Raw genomic sequence first — 23,985 nt, forward strand, 5'->3', positions numbered from 1 at the left:
AAGTAGCCCAGATGGCGAGAAACTGCACGCAGTGCCAGACCTCCAAAATTTATCACCATGCAAAGGCCCCAGTACAGCAGTTCGACAAAACGGCCAAAAGATTCCAACACATTCACATCAACATCGTGGGCCCTCTGCCGGTGTCCAAGGACGCCCGCTACTTGTTGACAGTAGTCGACCACGCGATGAGGTGGCCGGAAGCCATTCCACTGAAGGACACTTCCGCCGAGTCCTGCGCCAGGAACTTACTCGCCCACTGGATTGCTAGGTTCGGGGTCCCGGTGCACGTGACGAGCGACCATTCTGCTCAATTTACGTCCGCCCTCTGGTCACAGTTGGCGAGCCTCTTGGGGCTCAAGTTCCACCACACCACCGCATACCATAGCGTTTCCACTGACACCTAAAATCGGCCCTCATAGCTTGCCTCACTGGTCTCGGTTGGATGGACGAGTTGCCCTGGGTTCTGCTCAGCATCAGAACGGCTCCAAAGAGGACTTGCAGGTATCATCTGCAGAGTTGGTTCAGGGCGCGCCGCTGTCGCTACCCAGACAGTTATTTGGCCCAGACGCCGGCTCTGCAGCAGATGGTCAGACCTTGTTGGCAAGGTAAGCTCGCCTCACTAGTGCTCCCACCTCCATACCACCATGGCAGCTGGCCATCCTATTTTCCCAAGGAGCTGGACACAGCCGTGTATGTTTTCATCCGGCGCAGTCCGCACACCGCGCCCCTGCAGTGCCCTTACAAAGGCCCCTACAAAGTCCTCCAGTGATCAGGCAAGATGTTCACCTTGGACATTGGGGGCAAGGGGGAACTGTTCATGGTCGAACACCTCAAGGTGGCACATCTGGACCTCAGGTAGCAACGGCCTAACTGAAACACCGAGACCGGCCGCCCAGGCAGCGAGACACATAAACCAGTTTTGGGTGGGTTGTGTGGCAGCACACATACTCATGGTGAACTGGCCCCGTTTGTACCGCCGCACCAGTGGGGCAGCCGCGAGAAGTTGGCACCGTCGGGGGACCTCCATGCCACATGGTTTGAATAGAGAGCGTGCCTCGGGCGAGTGTGATGACATCACCGCCTATATGGGGGAGGAGCTCACGCCGACCTAAAAGGGGCGCGCAAGGAGTTTGAAAAAAAACAATAATTGAAACCTCCAACGTGGTGATTGCGAGTTTCATTTTGTGTAGCTTCCTTTACATTATTATAATTTGTACTCCCAGCCCTAACTTTATATCTTCTATCCCTAATCAATATGTGCAGCCATATTAGTTAGTTGATCCTATCTAGCCACAGGTGTTTTTTGGTGCAACTGCATCAATTTGAATGAGCCTCATGCGTTTATCCCTTTATTTCCCACACAAAAAGCATGGCTCTAATTTTCTGGTGTATCCACTTGATATGGACTATATTGCTCTAAATTTATTTTTAACTATCAAATATTTCAAACATTCATTTACATTAGTGGTTTTCAAACTGCCCCTTTAAACTCACAAAGCAATCCCAATGTCATAAATACTCTATGATTAGTAAGGGATTGTTTCAGGTGGTATGTGAGTGGAAAAAAAATGTTTGAAAACCACTGTTTTAATCGTACCTAATTGACTCATTATGAGCACGGTTTCAAAACTCCAAAGGAAATGGGCCGATGACAATTTTTCTCAAGCAAAATATTTCAGTAACAATTGGGTCCAGAGCCGTAATTCTCAACCTTCCCTTCTCACCCACATACCACTTTAAGCAATCCCTTACTAATCACAGAGTACTTATGGCATAGGGTTGCTGAAGGTGGATTGTGAGTTTAGGGGGGCAGTTTGAAAACCACTGATTTACATCATCCATTCTTTGGCTTGGCTTCGCGGACGAAGATTTATGGAGGGGGTAAAAAGTCCACGTCAGCTGCAGGCTCGTTTGTGGCTGACAAGTCCGATGCGGGACAGGCAGACACGGTTGCAGGGGAAAATTGGTTGGTTGGGGTTGGGTGTTGGGTTTTTCCTCCTTTGCCTTTTGTCAGTGAGGTGGGCTCTGCGGTCTTCTTCAAAGGAGGTTGCTGCCCGCCAAACTGTGAGGCGCCAAGATGCACGGTTTGAGGCAATATCAGCCCACTGGCGGTGGTCAATGTGGCAGGCACCAAGAGATTTCTTTAGGCAGTCCTTGTACCTTTTCTTTGGTGCACCTCTGTCACGGTGGCCAGTGGAGAGCTCGCCATATAACACGATCTTGGGAAGGCGATGGTCCTCCATTCTGGAGACGTGACCCATCCAGCGCAGCTGGATCTTCAGCAGCGTGGACTCGATGCTGTCGACCTCTGCCATCTCGAGTACTTCGACGTTAGGGATGAAAGCGCTCCAATGGATGTTGAGGATGGAGCGGAGACAACGCTGGTGGAAGCGTTCTAGGTGGTGCCGGTAGAGGACCCATGATTCGGAGCCGAACAGGAGTGTGGGTATGACAACGGCTCTGTATATGCTTATCTTTGTGACAAATACTAGAGCGCATCGGATGTCCCCCAAAGTTCCTCAACATGATTATCCAACTGCACGAAAACCAACAAGGTCGGGTCAGATACAGCAATGAGCTCTCTGAACCCTTCTCCATTAACAATGGCGTGAAGCAAGGCTGTGTTCTCGCACCAACCCTCTTTTCAATCTTCTTCAGCATGATGCTGAACCAAGCCATGAAAGACCCCAACAATGAAGACGCTGTTTACATCCGGTACCGCACGGATGGCAGTCTCTTCAATCTGAGGCGCCTGCAAGCTCACACCAAGACACAAGAGAAACTTGTCCGTGAACTACTCTTTGCAGACGATGCCGCTTTAGTTGCCCATTCAGAGCCAGCTCTTCAGCGCTTGACGTCCTGCTTTGCGGAAACTGCCAAAATGTTTGGCCTGGAAGTCAGCCTGAAGAAAACTGAGGTCCTCCATCAGCCAGCTCCCCACCATGACTACCAGCCCCCCCACATCTCTATCGGGCACACAAAACTCAAAACGGTCAACCAGTTTACCTATCTCGGCTGCACCATTTCATCAGATGCAAGGATCGACAATGAGATAGACAACAGACTCGCCAAGGCAAATAGCGCCTTTGGAAGACTACACAAAAGAGTCTGGAAAAACAACCAACTGAAAAACCTCATCATCCATTAACCTCCATGCAAACAAAACAAGTCTGATTGAGTGACCTGTCATGAACAAATAGAGGCCTGGTCCAATTAGATATGCCAGCCCACATCACATTCCCTTGTAGGGCAGTATTGGAAATGTGATTTTCAACAATTTTCCTTTTGGCTTTTAGTATTTTACCTTTGAAGTTGATAATTTTCTTCCATTCTGAAAATAACATTAGGATATGGTAAGATTGTAGTTTTTGACCAACAATATAAGAGAATAATTTCTGAATCCTGCAGTGAAACACAAACCTTGGAGGGGGAAACACATCTGTTTCTGACCTAGAATCTGCGAGCATTGCATATTAAAAGAAATATGGAACCTGCTGGAAACATTCGGCAAGCCAGGCAGCATCACAGCACGATACATATCAAGTTGGGGATAAACCTGGATTTGATTTCAAGAACTCAAGGAATCAAAGTAAGCTGTTAAACCATGCATCAGGTCTGAGATCTCCAAAATGGTGAAGACCAACCAGCAATAGGAAATTGTATAAATAATTCAAAATAATACAATTATATGATAGTTTAGGATTGGTCAACTTGATTAACACTATCAAGGAGATGGTGCTTTGGTGATGGACTTGAGAATTTGAATTTTAAAATGTCGACTGGGACAAAGGGACACTAACTGCATTCCATTTGCTTGTTTATTCTTCATCAAGGCTAAGACTGATTATGAACTCTTCATTTGGGAAAAACAGTAAAAGATGATTAACCATTGGGTAAGGGGCATGGCTAATGAATCCCAAGAGAATTCTGAGAAACATGTATGGTGAAAGATTGTTCAAATGTTCTGGAAGTTTGTCTATATAAATATGTAACTTGTAAGCCACAATGCATTCTCTCTTGGGGTGAGACTAGCTGCCTTGTCATAGTGCGCTTCTTGCTGTAATGGGGTTCTCAAGATTTAGAAAGTGAATTAAAAGAAAATTGTATTTATGTTTGTTTATCAAGCAACCTCAGGTCCACTTTAACATTTGGTATAGTCAGGATGATCCCAAGACAGGAATCATTAATCAAATTCGGACTGAATAAGTTTCTGGACTGGGAATGGAGGAATAGAGGGAGATAATTTACCTTGATCTCCCTCAGTTGATTCCCTGGTGGCATGGTCCCTCGCCCGAGGTTGACTGACCAGATTGCCTTGACGGGATCCGAATGGACCTGCAGGAAGGAAAACAGGTTACATGAGGTTAGTGCATTTTAATTGGGCAGTGAGTTTGGGATACTCAGTTAATTATATCCTGAACTCAGTCTATTTGGAATAATTGCCCAGTGAGTCCAGGTGAACTTGGTCTAGTGTAATGTAATGGGACAGTTCTCCAGTACAGATAATGTGTGACGTGAATCCGCATGCAGAGAAAAGATAACGCTAGGTGCAGTGCTGACTAAATATTTGAGCTAAGAAGTATGGCTCATGAGGGGATACCTGAGATTTAGGAGCATGTGGACAAGTGGTGCGAGCAGTGTGGGAAAATATAGTGATACCAAGGGGAAAAAAACTGGAAAGATAAAGTACAAGAAAGAAACGACTTGTCTCTGCTGGCAGGAAAAATCATTGTGGGATCCCAACCTCAGATCTGTCTTACCGACATTGTTTGAGAGAAGCGATTGTGAACAAAGTATCAATGATTAGATTCCCCGACCCCTATTCTTCCTTCACCTTCTGCACCCTTTGTATTTTCTGTATCCTTCTGTACCTCCCCCGCGATATCCCAACTTAGTTAATACCCCTTCACATAGAGATAATGAGGAACTTTCCCAAATATTTCTTTAGTTTCCCTTCAATGTTCTTTCTTTTCTTTTTAAAATATTTTTATTAATTTTAATAGAGATTATAATACAATAAAATGATATGGATAGTTATACATAATTAATAAAATGATCAGTATATCAAAAGCAAATATAAATTGTAAAACATAACCATTATTCATAGTCCACATAATATTTTAAAAAAGAAAACTATTGATAGAGATAAAGGAAAAAAAAGGAGAAAAAAAGAGAAACAAAACAAAAAGAAAAAAATTCAATACCCATCTTTAACAGCGTTGCAAGATGCTATACATGAGTAACATGAAAGGAAAAAAACAAAGGGAGAGAAAAAAATGTGATAAAGAACATGGAAAAGATACTAGTCAGACAATTCAAATACATTGAAGTGAAATTATAAAATAAGCAAGTGAGCCATAAATGACCCCACAGCATCTGAAATCTTATATCTGAATTATTAACTGAATAATAAATCTTTTCCATATTCAAAAAAGACATAATGTCACACAACCACGAGTAGGTAGGGCAGCATCCTTCCATTTAAGTAAAATCACATCCCTAGCCAAAAGAGAGACAAAAGAGATAGCGTGACTCCGAACCAGGAACAAAGATGAATCATTCGCATCCATTATACTGAAGAGGACAACCAAAGGATTTGGTACTAAATCTATATTAAAAATTGTGAACAAAGTACAGAAAACCTCTCTACAGTATTTTTCTAGACTAGGACAAGTCCAGAACATATGAATTAATGACGCTTCTCCACTCTTACACCTGTCACAACAGGGACTCAAATTGGGGTAAAAATGAGGCAATTTAACCTTAGACATATGTGCTTTGTGCACCACCTTAAATTGTAATAAACAATAACAAGTGCATAATGAAGGGCTATTAACCAAGTTAAGAAATGTGTCCCAATCCACAAATATAGTCAAATAAATATAGTCAAATTTAAAACCTGTTCCCAAACATTTGTAATTTTAACTAGTGAAGTCTGTTTTAAACATGACAATTTCACATAAATACTAAATATTAAACCTTTATGAGAAGGCATTAAAAGAAAAAACTCATATACAAAATTTGATTCAGACTCCCTTTGAAAATCAGAAAACTGTGATTCAAAAAAAGTCAGATTTGCAAATATCTAAAAAAATTAAGATTTGAGCAGGTTAAATTTAGCAGAAAGCTGCTCAAAATTTGAAAAAATATGCATCAATGAACAGATCCTTAAAACTTTGAATTCACTCTGTATACCATTTCTGGAGAATAGCATCATGCAAAGAAGGTTGACAAAAGTGATTAGATGCGATAGGGCTTGAATGAGAGAAGTTATAAAATGCAAAATGTTTTCTAAACTCTGCCCAAATTCTCACAAAATGTTTAACAATCGGATTATCTATTAGCTTAGTTGAAAATGGAAGTGAAGAGCTGATAAGCGCGAAAAAAACAAGGCCAAAATGTAAGACATCAGAAAATGACTGCCCAATCGTAAAATCTAAAGTTAGGCAGAGCCGTACCACCATCTCTTTTAAATCTCTGTAGAAGAACTTTAAAAGCCAAGGATATTTACCCTTCCATATGTAAGATGATATAGCCGAGTCAAGTAAGTAAAAAAAAGATTCAAAAACAAAAATTGGAACAGATTGAAAAAGATATAAAAATTTAGATAAGATATTCATTTTAATAGAATTATTATGGCCAACTAAAGTTGTAGGCAAAGGTGACCAATGAGTCAGGGAATGCTCACTTGTTTAAATATAGCAAGATAATTCACCTTAAAAAAATGTTTATGATTCTTTGTAATTGTAATACCAAAATAGGTACATTGATTTATAACAATCTTAAAAGGAAAACCATCATACATTAATACAGGAGAATTCAACGGAAGGAATTCACTTTTATGCAAATTCAATTTATATCCTGAAAATTGACTGAATTGTGAAGTAATGAGATCACACAGGGGAGGGAGGCAACTGGTCCAAAATGAAAAGTAAGAGATCATCTGCATAATATCATTTGAGCAATTAAAAAACAACATTGACTTATCAAACAAGACCACCTTGTGCTACCTCCAATTAAGATCCTTTATGATGAACAAATTACGTCCATCTGTGGCCCTGCTGCTGTGTTGTGACATGGAGGTTCTAATTCGAAGGGGGATCTCAATAGATTAATCTCAGCTATATATCTCCTATTCCAAAGTGCGAGCCCAAAACCAGGTTTCCATAAAGCGAAGCAAAGATGGGAGTCAGATCTAGGAACAACACGATGCTGGTCTGACTTCTGTCAGGACATAAATATTTGCACCAGCTATACCTTACACTGCAAAAATTGCATAAGGTTAAACCAGAAACCCCTGAATTGTGTTTTAGATTTAGCATAGAGACAGGAACATTTATGCATTGAATGTAGCCAAGTAAGACCCTTCTGTGTAGAATTAGGGGACATTTTGAAAAAAATTACAGGGGTAGAGAATCCGCAGGATCTAGCACTGTTCCTGCTGAGGGATATTATGTATGTAAGTCCGAGAATATCCAAACACCAAATTCAATTCGTGAAGGTCGCCTTGGTGGTGGCCAGGAAATGCATACGGTTACCTGGAAATCTGACTCTTAGCTAAGCACAACATGATTGTACAAAGAGATGCAGAGCTGTGTTCCCCTGGAGAAAATTACTTATAATTTAAGAGGGAGACATGACATATTCATTGAGGTGTGGCACCATACTTGCAACACATTGAATCGCAGGTGTGATTAGCCTTCCCATTTCAACAGAAATGGACTTACCCTGTAATTCACTGACATGTGTTGCTCGGGGTGGTCCGCACTCCATATGTGCCTCTGGAAACTGATAGATTTCAAAGCGGAGCCCAAGCCTTTGGAATGTTTCCAAAGTTATCTCTGCTTCTGAATGGCCTCACTTACAGAAATATTTTTAAAACAGATATTTTTTTAAAATAGTCTTGATGCTGCTTCAATGTATTCAAACATCCAACATGAATTCACTGATTGGCGCAGACCACAGTGTGAACATGCAGTATACAAAAGTGCAGGAGAAACACAGCAGGTCATGCAACTCATGCCCCAAAATGTTCAACGACCTTTTCTTTTTATTGATATTGTGTTACTTTACTGAGCTTCTCCAGTATTTTTGTGCACTGGTCCAAGACCCCAGTACATACACATTTACCTCCAGGTTGTTAAAAGCCACACCTTTATTTGTTTATCCACCAGAGGGCGCCGATAACAGATGAATAACCACACATGTCATTGGATCTGAAAGCGCTCACACAGCACTGGTGACTTTCCCCGTAATTAATTTTCCCTTAACGAAAACGTACATCAGTCAAAATCCAATTTGACACTAAAATTGTAAAAGTAACCGTGTACGTTTTAGCCTATCTAGTGGTAAGTCAGGAGCTGATGGTAGAATCTCATTTTGAGCAGGCTTCCTTGACTATTCCAGTTACAGAGATCCTTGTACCACGCTGCCTTGGTCTGCAAATTTGATGACTGTTGGAGCTGAGTCTGGCGATGCAGTCGTGTGAGCAGGAGTGGGCTGCGCACACAGCCCTGAAGTGTGCAAGTGCTCAATGTGATGGTGCTCGATATTCTGCTGCCAACCCAGATAGACTGTAATCTTTCTGTTAGGAAGTCCAGAATCCAGTCACAGAGAAAGGTGTAAAGTTCTAGTGAGAACAGCTTCTCCATGAGCCTCTGGGATAGGATTACATTAAATGCCAAGCTGAAGTCAATGAACAGCAGCCTGGCACCTGAGGCATTGTTTTTCAGGTGGATCATGACGGAGTGGAGGTCCAAGGCATCATCAGTGGAATGGCTCTGTCTGCAGGTGAACTGAAGTGGGTCCAGTGATTTGGAAGGTGCACTTTGATACATTCCATCACCAGATACTCGAAGCATTTCATAATGGTGGAGTCATTGCCATTGGCGGTAGTCATTGAGGCCTGTTACTGTCACACTCTTTGGTACTGGATGATGGTGGCTGCCTTGAAACCTGTGGGGACAATGGACTGCTGTAATGACGTCCATGTTGAAGATGTCGATAAGGACCTCCGTCAGTCCTTGCAATACCTGACTGGGTATGTTGGCTGCTCCCACTGTCTTGTGTGGCTTCACCCTGATTAGGATTCTCATCACCTTGGCTGCAGCTATGCAAAGGGCCTGTTCTTCATGAGGAGCTTTATTTGGCTTCAGCCTGTTCTTCTCATCGAACCACGTGTAGAAGATGTTCAGTCTGTCTAAAGGGAGATGTCATTGCTGTTGTCTTGCAAGGTTGTCTTATGATCTGCTAATGTTTTGATACTGTGCCACATGTCACTGGTGTTGCACAGCTCATTATGGATCTTCTTTTCCTTTTTAAAATATTGATATTTTACAATAAAAAAAAATTGAACAATACAATTATGATGTGTGCTACAAGATCAGAAAAAAATTACAATAATGATCATGTACAAGTTCCAAAGCTCACTCAAGACACTAAAATAGTGTATAACAAAAAAGAAAAAAAAGATTTAAATTTCAAAACCCTTTCCTCTATGCAAGGTTGAAGATTATGTTAATAAATCCAGAAGGCACATCTTAGAGAGAGACAAAACAATGCCAAGATTCCAGTTTAACACTAAAAAGATTATGGTAACAGTCCAAGAAATAACACCAAGATCTTCTGTGCGTAGCCACGCTTTGCCTTCTGGATTTCATGGGAGAGTTTAGACCTGGCTGATCTCAGTTCCAACTTGTCTCCTTTCCTGAAGGCTGCATCTTGAACTCTGAGAAAGTGCAGATTTCTGTATTCAACCATCCTTTCTAGTTGTCCCTGGTTGTGGAGATTTAATCTGTGTGACATCATCAATGCACTTGTCACAGCTTGTGCACTTGTCAATGTTCACATGGCCATTGTAGGTGGCCACCTCCCTGAAATAGCTTCAGTCCATGGTCTCACAGCTGCTCTCGTTCCTGGCCCCCACCACCACTACCCCACCATGACCTGATCTCCCTGTGAACTGATTTTACCAGTGGCTTTTTGCCAGGTTAACAGGATGGATATGTGAGCCGAGTATCCATGATGGGGGTGATGGGCAGCCTAGTATGTACCTGGGTTATTGGTGTACATGCGATCCAGGGTGTTCTCTCCTATGATGGCAAAGTTGATCAGCTGTTGAAACCATGATAGAACAGTTTCAGGTTGGCGTGATTGAAATTTCCAGCTACAATCATGCAACTATCAGGTTGGGGTGTCTGGGCTTCACAGATGGCATCATAAAACTCTTTCATTGCTTCACCCTTATTTTCAGAAGGTGGAATATATTCTGTGGTAATCAGCATGGATGTGAATTCCCTGGGTAGATAGAAGGGTCTGCATTTCACCATCTCTGCAGAGAAGAAGGTCTTTGTAACAACAGAAACATTTATGCACCAATTCCCACAGATATAAATGCACAGACCCCTCCTCGAGACTCGCCAGGAACAGCAGCATCTCTTTCTGCCCTCAGAGCTATAAGTCTACCGAGCTGGATCACAGAATTTGGATCCAGTGCCCACATTTGGGTGATGGACATTTTGGCCTCCAAGTTTGGTGTCTACAATTTGGCGCCAGAAATTTTGCTGCCCACAGTTTGGTGCTGGACATTTTGGTGCTAACAGTTAGATGGATTTCACCACATGGTGAGGGGAGTGCGGAGATGTCACCATGGGGAGAGGGGAGTGCGGAGATGTCACCACAAGTGAGGGGAGTGCGGTGATGTTATTCTGTTATATTTAATTAAAATTATAATAAATTAATAATTTTATATTCATTATATTCAATTAAAAATATAATAAATTAAATGCCATGTCCATTGCCAAATGTGAGTGCTTAAATATCCACTGCCAAACTGCGGACACCAAAGTGTCCTATTCCATGTCTAAAAGGGTTAACTCTCAGACTAGCCCCAATGCTAGCCCACTTTTGGGCTTCTGCCTTCTCGTAGAGCACTTCCAACAGTCTCCCTCGTGGCTCCAGTGGCCTCTGTCTTGTCTCCAGTGATTCGTGCCTCATTTTACCGCAGTCTGGCTCGCTTCCTTCAGCAAGTTATAACTGCTCAATAAATTATCAGTTCGATCCTCCAGTTTAAAAGTCCAGGCCATGTTTCCTATTTCCTCTTGTGTTTCATGATCATAAATAATATGTGTAGAGTAGGAATTTGACCATTGAATGAAGCCCATACGCTGTCATTTTTAAAATGTTGAGGAGCATCTAAAAGGCAGGTTATTTGGGACAATTACTGGTCCATTGGCCTGTCAGTGCTCCAAACTACAACAGCACCATCCTCGTATGTGGGTTTGATACTGGGGTTGGGAGAGACTGGAGGTCAGTATGTTGCAAGGAGGTAAAACTGGCATAAGTGAGTGAGGTGATGAAGTTGAGATGGTTAATGCCTTGGCAGCAGTTGGAAATAAAAAGATCTAGAGGGGGCAGAAGGTCAGAATGAGGTGTCCAAGAAGAGGAAGAAGGCTTAAGGTGGGAGAAAGGGTCCTCAGTTGGGGGTGAAGAATCCCTGTTGAAGAAATAAGTTCAGAGATGGAGATTTCGGAACAGGAGTTCAGCAATGTGGCAAGTGTGAAATTCGTTAAGGCGAGGGCTTAGGGAGCTGAACTAAGGCCTTCACTGAGGACAGAGGATTCAGTCTCAGAGAGGGGAATGTCAGAGGGGATAATAAAGACCCAGCAGGGGTTAAAGTAGGGGTCAGCAGGGTGGAAGGAGTCAGAGGAGGACTGAGAGGAAGGAGGTCGTAGGAAAGAGAGGTTGAGGGAGTCAGAAGATGTTAGAGGGTTGAGGGGTCAGGGTGAGAGGTCAAGGAGACTAAAAGAAAGGGGGCTCAGAAGGGTGTTGAAGGTTTGAGGTACAGGGAGAAGTGTGCAGCAGTAAGGAAGGGTAGGGGGTGATGGTGGGGGTGCAATGGGACCCAGCAGCAGAAGGAGATTGTCTCTGGTGCTCTGAGGCAGTGGCTCTTCTTGCTGCACTACTGTGCTCATCCTCTGTGTGAGCCAGAAAGGATCAATCAATGGTCTAGTAATAATCCCAAATGACGTGCCTTTTGGATGTTCCTCACCAATTGGATCAATTTTAGGTCAATTCATTTAGAAAGAAAATAGAGGAGATCTGAAATTAAAACTGGAAATGCTGGAAATACTGAGCAGTCAGGCACAATAGATGATCTACTGGATATGGCAGCAAAGTGGTTTACTTACTGACTGCAATGAAAAGGCCTGGATTATGGCTTGGGAGACATGACTTCACATTCTAATATGATATCTGGAGACTATAAATGAGAGAAATTAAAGTAACGTGGATAAACAAAATTATACTCCTAATGGTGGCCACAAAACTATCAGTTGTTCTTTTCCTTTCACAAGCATATTTTAGCTCCAGACCTGTTTCTGTGTATGCTTCTGTATCCATACTTCAGGAATGCCTGAAAATGTTGGCCCCATCAATTACATTCAATAGCAAATGAAAATACTGTAATAACAATTGGTTCAACTGAAAGATAAAGAGGAATATGTTTGAATTTTTTTGTTCAATACCTTCTTTATCTTATCTTAGTTTTCTCACCTGGTCTCTTTTGACTTTTCCTTAGCTTTTCAATCTCTGGAAAGGAAATACCTCAAAGTTAGCTGATTCGAGCCTCTTTGTCAAGCCTTTGCGTTTGCAAAAAGATGAATACAATTCACTCCTTTATACTGAAAGGGCATGCTTTCATGACATTCTTAATTACTCTTGGAAGATCTGGAGAAAAGAAATTGAAGTGAGATGTACAGCAACTGTTAGTCAGGTTACTGCACCAAGCATTTAAAAGTGTATAATTTCATTCATGAAACTAAATTAGTTCATGAAAGGGTAAACCAATGTACCTTTATTCATTTAGAGACATGGCCAGATGTAAAGAGTCTATGGGTGTGTAACTAAAACTCTGCTGCTTGCACATGGTCCATATCCCTCTATCCCTCATTTATTCACATATCTAGAAGCCTCTTAAATAGTAGAATTGTATCTGCTTCTGCCACTACCCCTGACAGTTGTTCCAGGCACCTCCTACTCTGTGTAAAAAATCTGCCCTGCACATCTTTAAATATCCACGCCCCCCCCCCCCCAACCCCCTGACCTGAAATGCATGTCCTCTAATATGTATGTGAAAGTTTTACCCCAAGTAAACATTTTGGCTGTTTACCCCATCAACGCACCTCCTAATTTTATAAACTTCTGATGGGTTTCCCCTCAGCCTCCAACACTCCAGGGAAAACAACTGATGTTTATCCAACCTCTCTCCATAGGTCATACCCTCTAATCCAGGTAACATCCTGGTAAATCTCTTCTGTACTCTTTCCAAGACCTCCACACCCTTCCTGTGATGGGGCAGCCATATTTGCACACAACCATTCTTTTCACATTGTCAGAATTGCAGCAACACACAAAATGCTGGAGGAACTCAGCAGGTCAGCATCCATGGATGGCAATAAAGTTTGAAGCCTAAACCCTTTATCAGGACGTTAAATCAGAACTGTCTTGGTTTTTAACCCACATCAGCCATTTTACTGCAGCAACATGCTTTCACTTTAACTTCACCTTTGCTTTCAGGTGTGATTAATGCAATATATTATTCTACCCAAGAATTCGTGGGTGAATTTAAATAACACAACAGATATAATGTATTTTTACCCAAGTCTTTTTCCATGATTTCATTCCCTGGAAGATATTTTAAAATATATTAAGCTCTTATATATTAAATATGTGAACTGGCACAAATTGATATGTGATCATAGAAATTAGGGAAAGGAATAAACTAAAAATACAATGCTGGAGAAACTCAGCTGGTCGAACAGTGTAGCAACGATAAAGATACATAACCAGTGTTTCAGGCTTCAGCCCTTCATCAAACTATGAACAAAATGTGAGTAGGTGAGTGTACCCTAGAACTCATTGGTTCACTATCAATACATTATACATTTATCATTTTTTTTGTCAAGTAGCTTCAAGATAGTTGTCATGACATTTAATTCCAAATTATTCTTTGATATTTATGAAAAAGAATCGTTTTGAGCCATAGGCCGTGACGCTACATGCAGCTATCAATAAGAATCCCATTGATGTATTTTATTGAGTTGCATTTCAACACATTGGCATTTTTCAGTAAGATCAGGAATGTTTTTATTTTGTTGATGTATGTGGCCGTGGAATTTCGTCAAACACCTTGAGTATACCACATCAAACACATTACCCAAAATTGTCTCACTCTTAACATCTTAAAGAAGATAGATATTTCCCTCGAAATTTAGCACGTATTGAATAATCTGTGCTCCTCTAAAATCTGTTTTATATTGTCACCCGAGTTCCTTGCAGTAATTTACCTATCATTAATGGTTGGCAGTAAATATCTTTCCCTCCTTTCACAAATGTCACGTAGCTTCCAACCCTCCTCCGTCACAATGGCAGAAGGAAAATTGGATTTGAAATAGGTAGTCCACACATGCAGTACATTTTCCGCCCCTGTTTTAAGGGGAAAAGAGCACACTAAATGTGGCAGGAGAATATGATTGTGTGGAAACTCACAGCAATGGAGGCCACTCAGTGGTTGATTTAGGCTAGTAATAATAATGGGGTAAGTATTTAAACCGTCAGTTATCTGAAATAGGGATGGAGTTGTATGACAATAGACAAGTATTGGTTTGTTTCTAACCGGTTATAAGTAAATCATTTTTCAAGCTCTCTATATCTGCAAAGAGAAGACATAAATCAATTAGCAACTCATGATAAACCATATTGTTCTGTTTGTTGCACAAAGTCGTTAGCATGTAAACCTCTCCCCGAGAAAAGCAATTTCTTCTCTCACACATCACACTAAAGGTAATTGGCAGTTGAAAATTGACACCCAAACACATATTTGGCATGTGAGAACAAATTATGGTATGAGCTGGAAACCCAGGCAATCATAAAGATTATCTGCAACCTTCATACGGGTGGAAACTGAGGTTAAGATTGAACCAGGTTTCTGGGGTTAAGCATCTGCCACACTACGAATTGTGCTGCTTTTTCACCCAAACATTCATTGGACAAAAGTGGAAGACCATGCCATATCAAGTAAGAGAGACACAACTTAATTATCCTTGACATATATTGGATTTACCATAGCTGAGTTTTTCACTATTAATATCATGGGCTCTATAATTGACTAAAAACTCAACTGCAGGGACACTTCAGGGTATATTGGTATATTTTGGCAGTCAGCTCAGTGTTTGACAATGAAATGCTTTGCTCCATTTACAAAGCACAAATCAAGGGTGTAATACAGTACTCTCCACTTCTGTGATTAGTAAGGGATGCTTAAGGCAGTATGTGAGTGGGAAGGCAAGGTTGAGAATCACTGCTCTGGACCCAATTGTTACTGAAATATTTTGCTTTAGAAAAATTGTCATTGGCCCATTTCCTTTGGAGTCATGAAACCGTGCACATAATGAGTCAATTAGGTACGATTAAAACAGTGGCTTTCAAACTTTTTCTTTCCACTCACATACCATCTTAAGCAATCTCTCACTAATCACAGAGCACCTATGGCATAGGGAATTCTTAAAGTGGTATGTGAGTGGAAAGAAAAAGGTTGAGAACCACTGAAATGTTTTTACAGTGACTAGTGCTGGCTATTCCCACTCTCACTCTCAATTTCACACCTCTGCTGTCAAGATGGACAACAGAAGTATGTGCCTGGGAATAAAGCCAATGGCTGCTTCAGCTTCAAGCAGTGATCATTGGGGCTCCATGAACAATGATAAGGGACTCATTTAAGGACTCTTACTTTTGAACTTTGTTCATTATTTTCCTCCCTGTATTGCACAATCAGTTTGTTTTACTTTCTTGTTCATTTGTCTACAGTTTTTTTTGCACTACAAATAAGTGACAATTCTGCCTTGCCAGCATGATAAGGAATCTCAGGGTTGTATGTGATGTCATGTATATACTCCGAAAATAAATCTGAAATCGGAATCTGAAGCTGAACACCGTCCTAACTTGGAAATCAGTTGCCAGTCTTTGATGGTCGTTGGGTTGACTTTCTGTCAGGCTGATATAACAGTACTGTGGGAACAGCTTCATGAGAAATGTGGCATTCGTTCAAGTTAAGTCAAGTTTATTGTCATCTGATTGTAAAGTACAACTCGACGAAACGGAGCTCTCCGGCCCTCGGTGCAAAAACATGCAGAGACACAACCAGTCATAATACACATACAGACAAATAATACATACACAGGACAGGTATATATGTTTCATTTATTGCCGATTGTCTGAATATGCAGTTTCGTTTTTGGTTTTCCTCAGTGGATTGTTTTAGAATCTGAAATCATAGAACCTTTAAAGTCGAAATGTGACTGGGCAAGTTTCACGAACGGTGGCCGAAATTGCCTTTAAAATCTACATTAATATTCTGGGACGGGGGTTCAATTTCAATAATTTAAAGCTAAATAACGTAATCGTGGAAGTATTTTTTTTTCTAGTGGTTCCTATTCAGACAATGAACTCCCAAAATGTAACAATTTAGGTATGGGAATTCTTTAGCAGTAATGTTTAACTGCTGTCTAAGGTACATTATGCAGAATATGCAATTATTTATCTTTGAAACATCTTGCTCATTTGCCACTTCCATTGAACCCCAAAATAAACGCGAGCGTGCTGTTACTGGAATTGACAAATAGTTTTCGGAGATTAAGATTGCGTCTGACATTAACATTATCTTTATAAAATGAATATTTATGATTCCAAATATTGAAAACCAAACCCTTTGATTTTCCCCCTACCTGTTTGCTCTAAATCAGTTTTCAAAGATGCCCTCACTGACAAAAGACAAAGGAGGAAAAACCCAACACCCAACCCCAACCAACCAATTTTCCCCTGCAACCGCTGCAACCGTGTCTGCCTGTCCCGCATCGGACTTGTCAGCCACAAACGAGCCTGCAGCTGACGTGGACTTTTACCCCCTCTATAAATCTTCGTCCGCGAAGCCAAGCCAAGATTTTGATAGACAATTTCCTTTGTGAATAAGGAAAATGAACCCCTTTACAACCATTTTATTAGACTTTCATACACCAGCAAATGCGACTGGGCGAGATACTCGAAAGATGAACAGAATGGTAATTGCTGAAATAAATTCACAATGTATATCTGGGAGGTGGTGGTGGAGAGGATTTTGTGTTGTGGGATTGAGGAAGGGGTATTATTATTAAGTGATATACATGAAGCATCTTCACATTTAGAAATGAAGATTAAGATGATATCTAAACATTTATAGGTGGAATTCAAATTAGCTATGAAGAGCAGTGAGTTCCCACTGGGGTAGAGACCAGAATTTGGGATGCAATGGTGGTTTATTTTGACTTCGTGTTAGAGTGATCTAAATTATCATGGCTTTGGACAAGCACACTCACACAGATAGATAGAGAGGCAGAAAGAGAGAGAGAGAGAGAGAGAGAGAGAGGGGGAGAGCAAAAAAGAGAGAGGGAGGGATGGGAGAGATTGTGTGTGTATGAGTGTGAGTGAGAGAGAGAGGCAGACAGAGACAGAGCGAGGGGGTGGTGTGGGGGGAGAGAGAGAGTAATTGAAACACCAGATTAGCCAATTCTTTCGAGCAAAGATCAATCCACTGAGGCTAGGTGAGATACAAACCAGAGGACCTGGGTTTAGAGTGAAAGGGGAAGAGATGAACGGGAAAATTAGTGTGAGTATGAATGAGCTGCCAGCTAAAGTAGAGAATGCTGGCTCAATTTTAACATTTAAGAAACATTTGGACAAATACATGGGTGGGAGGATATGGAACGATATGGACTGGGTGCAGGTCCATGGAACTAGACCAGTGGTTCTCAACCATTTTTCCTACTCACATATCATCTTAAGTATTCCCTTAGAGCTTCTCCTAAGGCATCCTATGCCATACGTGCTCTGTGCCTACGGCATAGGTTGCTAGAGGCACTAATAGGAAAACAGAGCTTCCCCTCCTCCACCCCCTTCTCCGAACCATCCTCGCTCATCCCTCCCTTTCTAACTTTGGATCATCCTCTGCTTTATGACATAATTATCACTGTCAGAATAAACAATCTTCCCTGTGACCATCTTTTTGGAAACATGTCCTCATTTTTTAAACCCCATCAAATTTGCTGTTAAATGCCTTTATTTATTAAAAAAGGAGTAAGGGACTTTCTAGCTTTCAGATGTAACTTAACTTGTTCCTTAACTCGAATCTGACATCCAGCTCACCTTTCACTTTTCTCAGTAGGTGTTCGTCTGCCGCAAAATAGATGACCCATTAAAAGAGCTGTACAGGTTAGTAACAAAAAAAGTGAATAAACTTATTTGAATTACAAGTTTCAAATGTCATTGACAAATATGTCAAGACCACTATTAACATTATCAAAACAGGTTATCTGATCGACTTCAAACTCTTTTTATTTTTCACTCTGTGAACCATATCAGTCAAAATACATACAAACATTTCCCTCTTAAATATACACAGTGGTATTTTCTCCCCTTTTTCCCCCCTACCTTCCCTCCCCCCTTCCCACCCCCTCCAAACCCATTAAACATTCAACATATACAATACAATAAAACCATTAAACAATGTCATCACACAATGAAATTAAACAAGAAAAATGTGTCATCTACTTTTACACACTGGATCAAGTCATTTTGTCTTCAGGAATAGAGTTGTGCGTAAAACATGTCACGTCATTATAACAGCGTTAGTACGAAATGTGATTTTTATTGGGAAGTGTTTTTGGGTTATTCTTCCCGGGTATCGAATTCAGGTGACCCTAATTATCCTGTCGTCGTAAACCGTATGCAGTCTTTGCGTTATTGACACCAACAAAAATTAAAATAAGTGCATGCATTAGAAAAAAGAAGCATCAAAACTGATTTGCCAACTGCTTTAATGGAAATATTAAATTCGAAGTTGGAACGATTAACTTAGGACCAGGGGCATGATATTTGGTCTGTGTGTGAGCAAGAGATAATCTTTGGTTGACTAGATCAAGTAGATAAGGTTATCCATTGTCACCGGCTTTATTTATTTTAGCAATCGAACAGTTAGCTGAACTAACAAAACAAGATGCAAAGATTATTGGTATTAATGTGAACCAGGAAGAATATAAAATAAATTTATTTGCAGATGATATTTTGATTTATTTAACAGATCCTTTAAATCCTAAAATTAGATTAAAAGAATATGGAGAAGTATCTGGTTATAAAATTAATTGGGACAAAAGTGAAATTATGCCCTTAGTAAATGGGGATCATGCACAATGCAAGAAAGTAATTTAATTTAGATGGCCAGATGCTGGGATAAAATATTTAGGCATACATGTTATCCACAGTTCAAAAAAAAATTTAAGTTAAATTATTCGCCATTATTAAGGAAAATAAGAGATGATTTGGAAAGATGGAAAACATTACCTATTACTTTAATAGGTAGAGTAAATTGTGTTGAGATGAATGTATTTCGTAGAATAAAATATCTTTTTCAATTGATCTCAATTTCAATTCCTCAAATTTTTAAAAAGAATTAAATGCTTATGTTAGGAAATTTTTATGGAAAGGGAAAATGGCAAGGGTTTCTTTGGAAAAAATATAACATGGAGGTATGATTTAGGGGGTTTGCAGCTCCCCAATTTTATGAACTATTATAAAGCAGCCCAGTTGCGATTTATTAATATAATGTTTGACTTAAGACAAAATTCCAGCTTGGGTGAATATAGAACTTAGTAAAAGAAGGAAGCAAACCCACAAAACTTTATTTATAAATGGAATTCAAGATTGTTAATAGTGAATAGAGAAACTCCTATATTGAAACATTTAATTGTGTTTTGGAATAAGGTTAATAAAAAGATAGGAGTAGGAGGTTTAATGTCAAGAAAAACACCTTTATTTCAAAATAGATTTATTCCATTTTCTGTGGAAAATCAATTTTTTAAGATTTGGCAACATCATGGTATTAAGAAGACTGAGGATTGTTTTGAAGTGGGGAAATTTATTACTTTTAGTGGAATGAAGGAGAAGTTTAAGGTATCTGAAAACATTAGACTTTGTTATTAACAGGTTATGAATTTTTTACATGAACATTTTGGTCAAGATCTGTTATTGCCAGGAGAGACAGAAGTGGAGTCATTGTTGTGTAATGGAGATGCAAAGAAATTCGGTTGTTACAAAAGAATGCTCGAATAATAGGAGTTCATAAATCAAGGCAAAGATGGGAAGTATATTTGAATAAGCAAATAGATGAGCACAATTGGATTGAGTTATGTGGAAAAAGTATAAAAGACACAATAAATGTGAGGTATAGGTTGGTACAATATAATTTTATTCATCAGTTATACTTGACACCACAAAAGTTAAATAAATTGAACAATATCTTTTCGGATTTATGTTTTAGATGTGGACAGGAAGTGGGCACATTTCTGCATTCTACTTGGCAGTGTCCTAAGATTAAACCTTTTTGGTCAGAAATAGGTAATTTATCTGAACAATTAATGGGGGTTAAATTCCCACAGGATCCAATGTTATTTTTTTACTGGGTGATATTGGAGGGGTTAAACCTAATTTAAAATTGAATATTTATCAATTGAATTTTGTTGAAATTGCTTTAGCAATAGCTAGAAAATGTATTGCTGTAATTTGGAAGGTCTGATACAGACTTGGGAATGGAGACATGGCATGAGGAAGTTCAGAGTGGTATACCACTTGAGAAAATTACATAATTTAAAAGATAAATATCATATATTTGGAGAATATAGTGCCCATATTTACCAAGTGTGGGTATGAATATTTAAATAAATCTCACGCATTCCCTTTCTCCTAAAGGTCTCTGTATACTAGAAGAAGTCTAATAGTAAGGAGCGCTCCTGTTGAAGATCTCGTCCCATTTTCTTCTTTGCTTTGTAGGGGTAGAGGGGGAGGGTGGCGGCTTTGGGGGGGGGGGTTCTTTCTGTTTCACACTTTACTTATCCATACCACGTGTATTTGTAATGGATTTATTTTATTGGAAAATAAATGATTTTTTTTTTGCAGTTTTAACTTTAATAAATAATTTTTTACAATAGAGAAAGAGATAATCGATTTTGAGGAATGCCTCACTCCAAAAATTATGTCCTGCATGCTGAGTATTTGCAGCATATATATATTTTCTTGCATTTTCAATATTCATTTCTTTTGATTTTCTTCCTCAGGCTTGAGTATTATAATGAAATATAATGGAACCAATAATTTTAGGGTCAATTTGACATTTTCCACAAATTGTAAGTGTAAATGAAAAATACTATCTTGCAAATCCCATCATCTTTCTAGCACAAAATGTCAATCCAGATAAATAGACATTATGACAGTTCAACACATGTATGACCCAATATCTTTAAAAGAAGGCACTTGAAGCCATATAAATTGATGGAAAGCCTAAAGCTTAAGATGTGGCAGGTTCAATTTTGCGTGGTAGAAACTCAAGAATAAGCAAAAATGGCAATTTCTCACTTGATGTACTGATTGATCTTTTAGATTATGAGTGTCACACAAGAGTGAAATTTCTAACATTGAATCTCTTGCTTTACTTGACCATTTTTGAGCGTACCTGTTTCTCGAGACTTTTTCTTCAAGCCCGCTAACTCTGCAATGAAAAATCAGAACATTGACTGCATGGACTTCAGAGACAGGGTGAAAGGGTTAACCATTCAAAGTGCTGATGGATCCCATCCCTCAGAATATTTCCCAATAATTTCTCTACTACTGAAATTTGATTCACTGGTTTACCCCTACTTTTCTTCATGAATAAAGGCATCAGGTTTGAGGTTCTTCGATACCTGGCACCTCTGATGTTACCAGAAAATTATCATGACCTTTGTTGTTCAGAATTTTGTTATCGAAGGGACTCTTCCACCAGTCCTGCTAGCTACAACATTTCTTGTTTAATGAAGTATTTAATTTTTCTGTTCTTGGTGAAGCTCAGAAAAAAAGCTGATTGTTGTTCCAACATGCAGATGGAACAAAATTCAGGCTTGAACACATATATTTGTTTGAGAATTCTTCTTTACAAAATGTATAAACATTTTAAGTTGGGGAAGCATTTTATTTAGAACGTTAGTGGTACTGTAGTACTAAAATGTAATAACATTTTCTTTGTTGCATTTTTTGTAGTGAGAAACCTAGTCGGGTTAACATGGTGATATTGGACTGAAAGTGAGCAGCTGCATTTTCTAAACATGGGTCATCCACTGGAAACATAACTTCTGATATTCTTTTCAGGAATACCACCTGATGTACTGACCATCTTTGGTCTTTATTTCATTATTCACAACATCCGGGTTCTTTTGCACACAGTTTAGACTCTATTGTGACAAATGGGGTATAAATGATACTCAAACATATTCTAGTTATTAAAACCACTCATTGAATGTGAATTTTTTTGGGCAATACTTTAACGCAGACAGCAATTTTGTGATTAAACCATTTGAACTCTGCATTATTTTACCTGAAACCTTTTCATGCAGCTCTTCATCTATCAACGGTTAGTAGAAATTAAATAAATGTTAAGTACGAAAAAGATAGCATTGCCAATTCTCTTGCTCATATGCAAATATTATTTCTACTGCAAATGTATATTTTATGAAAAGAAGTGCTCATTTTATAAGCGGCTACTGTCTTTGTAGGGAATGCAGCAGCTAATTTGCTAACATCATAAAGAATTAAACTGCTATGCGCCAATTACATTTTTTAAATTTATTTTGTCCGTGGAACCAAATCAAGAGAAGCAATTTGGAATAATGGCAACTGTATTTTGCTATTAAAATATCTTATGCATCAGTAAATTGTTTTTAAACATCTGAAAAAGGATGTATTCATGCAACATGGAGCAAAATGTTCTACAGCAATGCTCCTTTGCCCTGTTCTAATCATGCCTAATTGATAATTTGTGGAAGAGAGTGCTATTGGATTATGTACATTGATTACAGCCTCAAATCAGTGTAACTTCTACTCTGAAGAATGGCATCACTGAATCTGTCAGTGCTGCACTGACATATCCTCCTCAGTCTTTTCTCCTTGGAGCCAAGATTAAGGAAGGGAGAGTGCGTGAATGAGATAAATAAAATTATGAGGGGTATAAATGAGATAGACTGTCGGAGACTTTATTTTACAATCAGAGGAGGTTAAAACCAAAAAATATAGGTTTAGGGCAAGAGGGGGAGAGATTTTGAGGGTATATGAGAGGAATCTTTATCCAGAGGGTGATGTGCCTTGCACTACCTGGATAGTGGTTGGAACTGGGTTACTAACCATAGTAAAAATGTGTTGACATGATTATTTGAATCACTTAGGAATAGAAGGCCATGGATCGTGTGCTGGGTGATGGGATTAATGATGCACTCTGGTCAGTGTGGACTTGTTGGGTTGAACAGCCTGTTTCCATGCCATATGATTTTGTGATACGTAGAATGGAGACTGGGATGGATGAAACACTTAACGCAAGAATTCCCAACTGAACGACAATAGTAGTGTTATTGCGTGATAGTTATCAGAATTAAGTGCTTAAAGATCAATTTATTCTCAACTCTGCTGTTTTATTAACATTAAGTATTTCACTTTGTTCACCTAATGCTGTGAAAAAGGTCAAATGCATCCTTCAAGTGTCAAAGTAAAAATGAGAGGAATTCCAATCATACCATGTGCCACCAAATCCCACTTTTTATAACCAATTGTTCAATTTAAGCATCTTGCCTGTTGCATATTTATCGATATGATGCATACAGCTCCCTGAGTAATGAGCTCTTACAATTCCCTGGGAAAGTTTCTCGTCACTTGATAATCTCTCGTCTTTTTCAGTATGGCTCCTAGAACTGCCAAATGCGATGATGCTTTTATTTGTTACTTGATCAGTTACTGTAATTATCATATGTTAACCATAATGTGAGATCATGTGGTGTGGCCCACTGACAGATCGATCAGAGGTTTTGCTTAAGTTGTGCAAGT

General features: G+C 39.6%; 1 protein-coding gene and 1 long non-coding RNA gene across 5 annotated transcripts in view; one reads left to right on the forward strand and one right to left on the reverse strand.

Moving 5' to 3' along the window:
• LOC138764887 (uncharacterized) overlaps positions 1 to 22,306 on the forward strand; it is a 117,773-nt gene extending 95,467 nt beyond the window's left edge. Inside the window, exons 2-3 of the long non-coding RNA XR_011358341.1 lie at positions 18,254 to 18,300; positions 22,156 to 22,306. This is a non-coding gene — a long non-coding RNA (uncharacterized lncRNA). The remainder of the gene's footprint in view (positions 1 to 18,253; positions 18,301 to 22,155) is intronic.
• The window catches only part of LOC138764882 (zinc-binding protein A33-like), a 48,672-nt gene that overhangs the window by 21,045 nt on the left and 3,642 nt on the right, over positions 1 to 23,985 (reverse strand). For 3 of the 4 annotated variants that reach the window (XM_069941312.1, XM_069941311.1, XM_069941308.1), the window contains exons 2-9: positions 22,490 to 22,516; positions 21,593 to 21,628; positions 18,235 to 18,261; positions 14,675 to 14,710; positions 13,657 to 13,683; positions 12,553 to 12,588; positions 4,249 to 4,335; positions 3,305 to 3,331 (exon numbers count right to left, since the gene is read on the reverse strand). In XM_069941312.1, coding sequence (XP_069797413.1) covers positions 3,305 to 3,331; positions 4,249 to 4,335; positions 12,553 to 12,588; positions 13,657 to 13,683; positions 14,675 to 14,710; positions 18,235 to 18,261; positions 21,593 to 21,628; positions 22,490 to 22,516 — 303 coding nt within the window. The remainder of the gene's footprint in view (positions 1 to 3,304; positions 3,332 to 4,248; positions 4,336 to 12,552; positions 12,589 to 13,656; positions 13,684 to 14,674; positions 14,711 to 18,234; positions 18,262 to 21,592; positions 21,629 to 22,489; positions 22,517 to 23,985) is intronic. The other variant, XM_069941310.1, reaches the window with a different exon arrangement.

This window comes from Narcine bancroftii, chromosome 5, assembly GCF_036971445.1.
Source record: "Narcine bancroftii isolate sNarBan1 chromosome 5, sNarBan1.hap1, whole genome shotgun sequence".
NCBI classification, from domain to species: Eukaryota; Metazoa; Chordata; class Chondrichthyes; order Torpediniformes; family Narcinidae; genus Narcine; species Narcine bancroftii.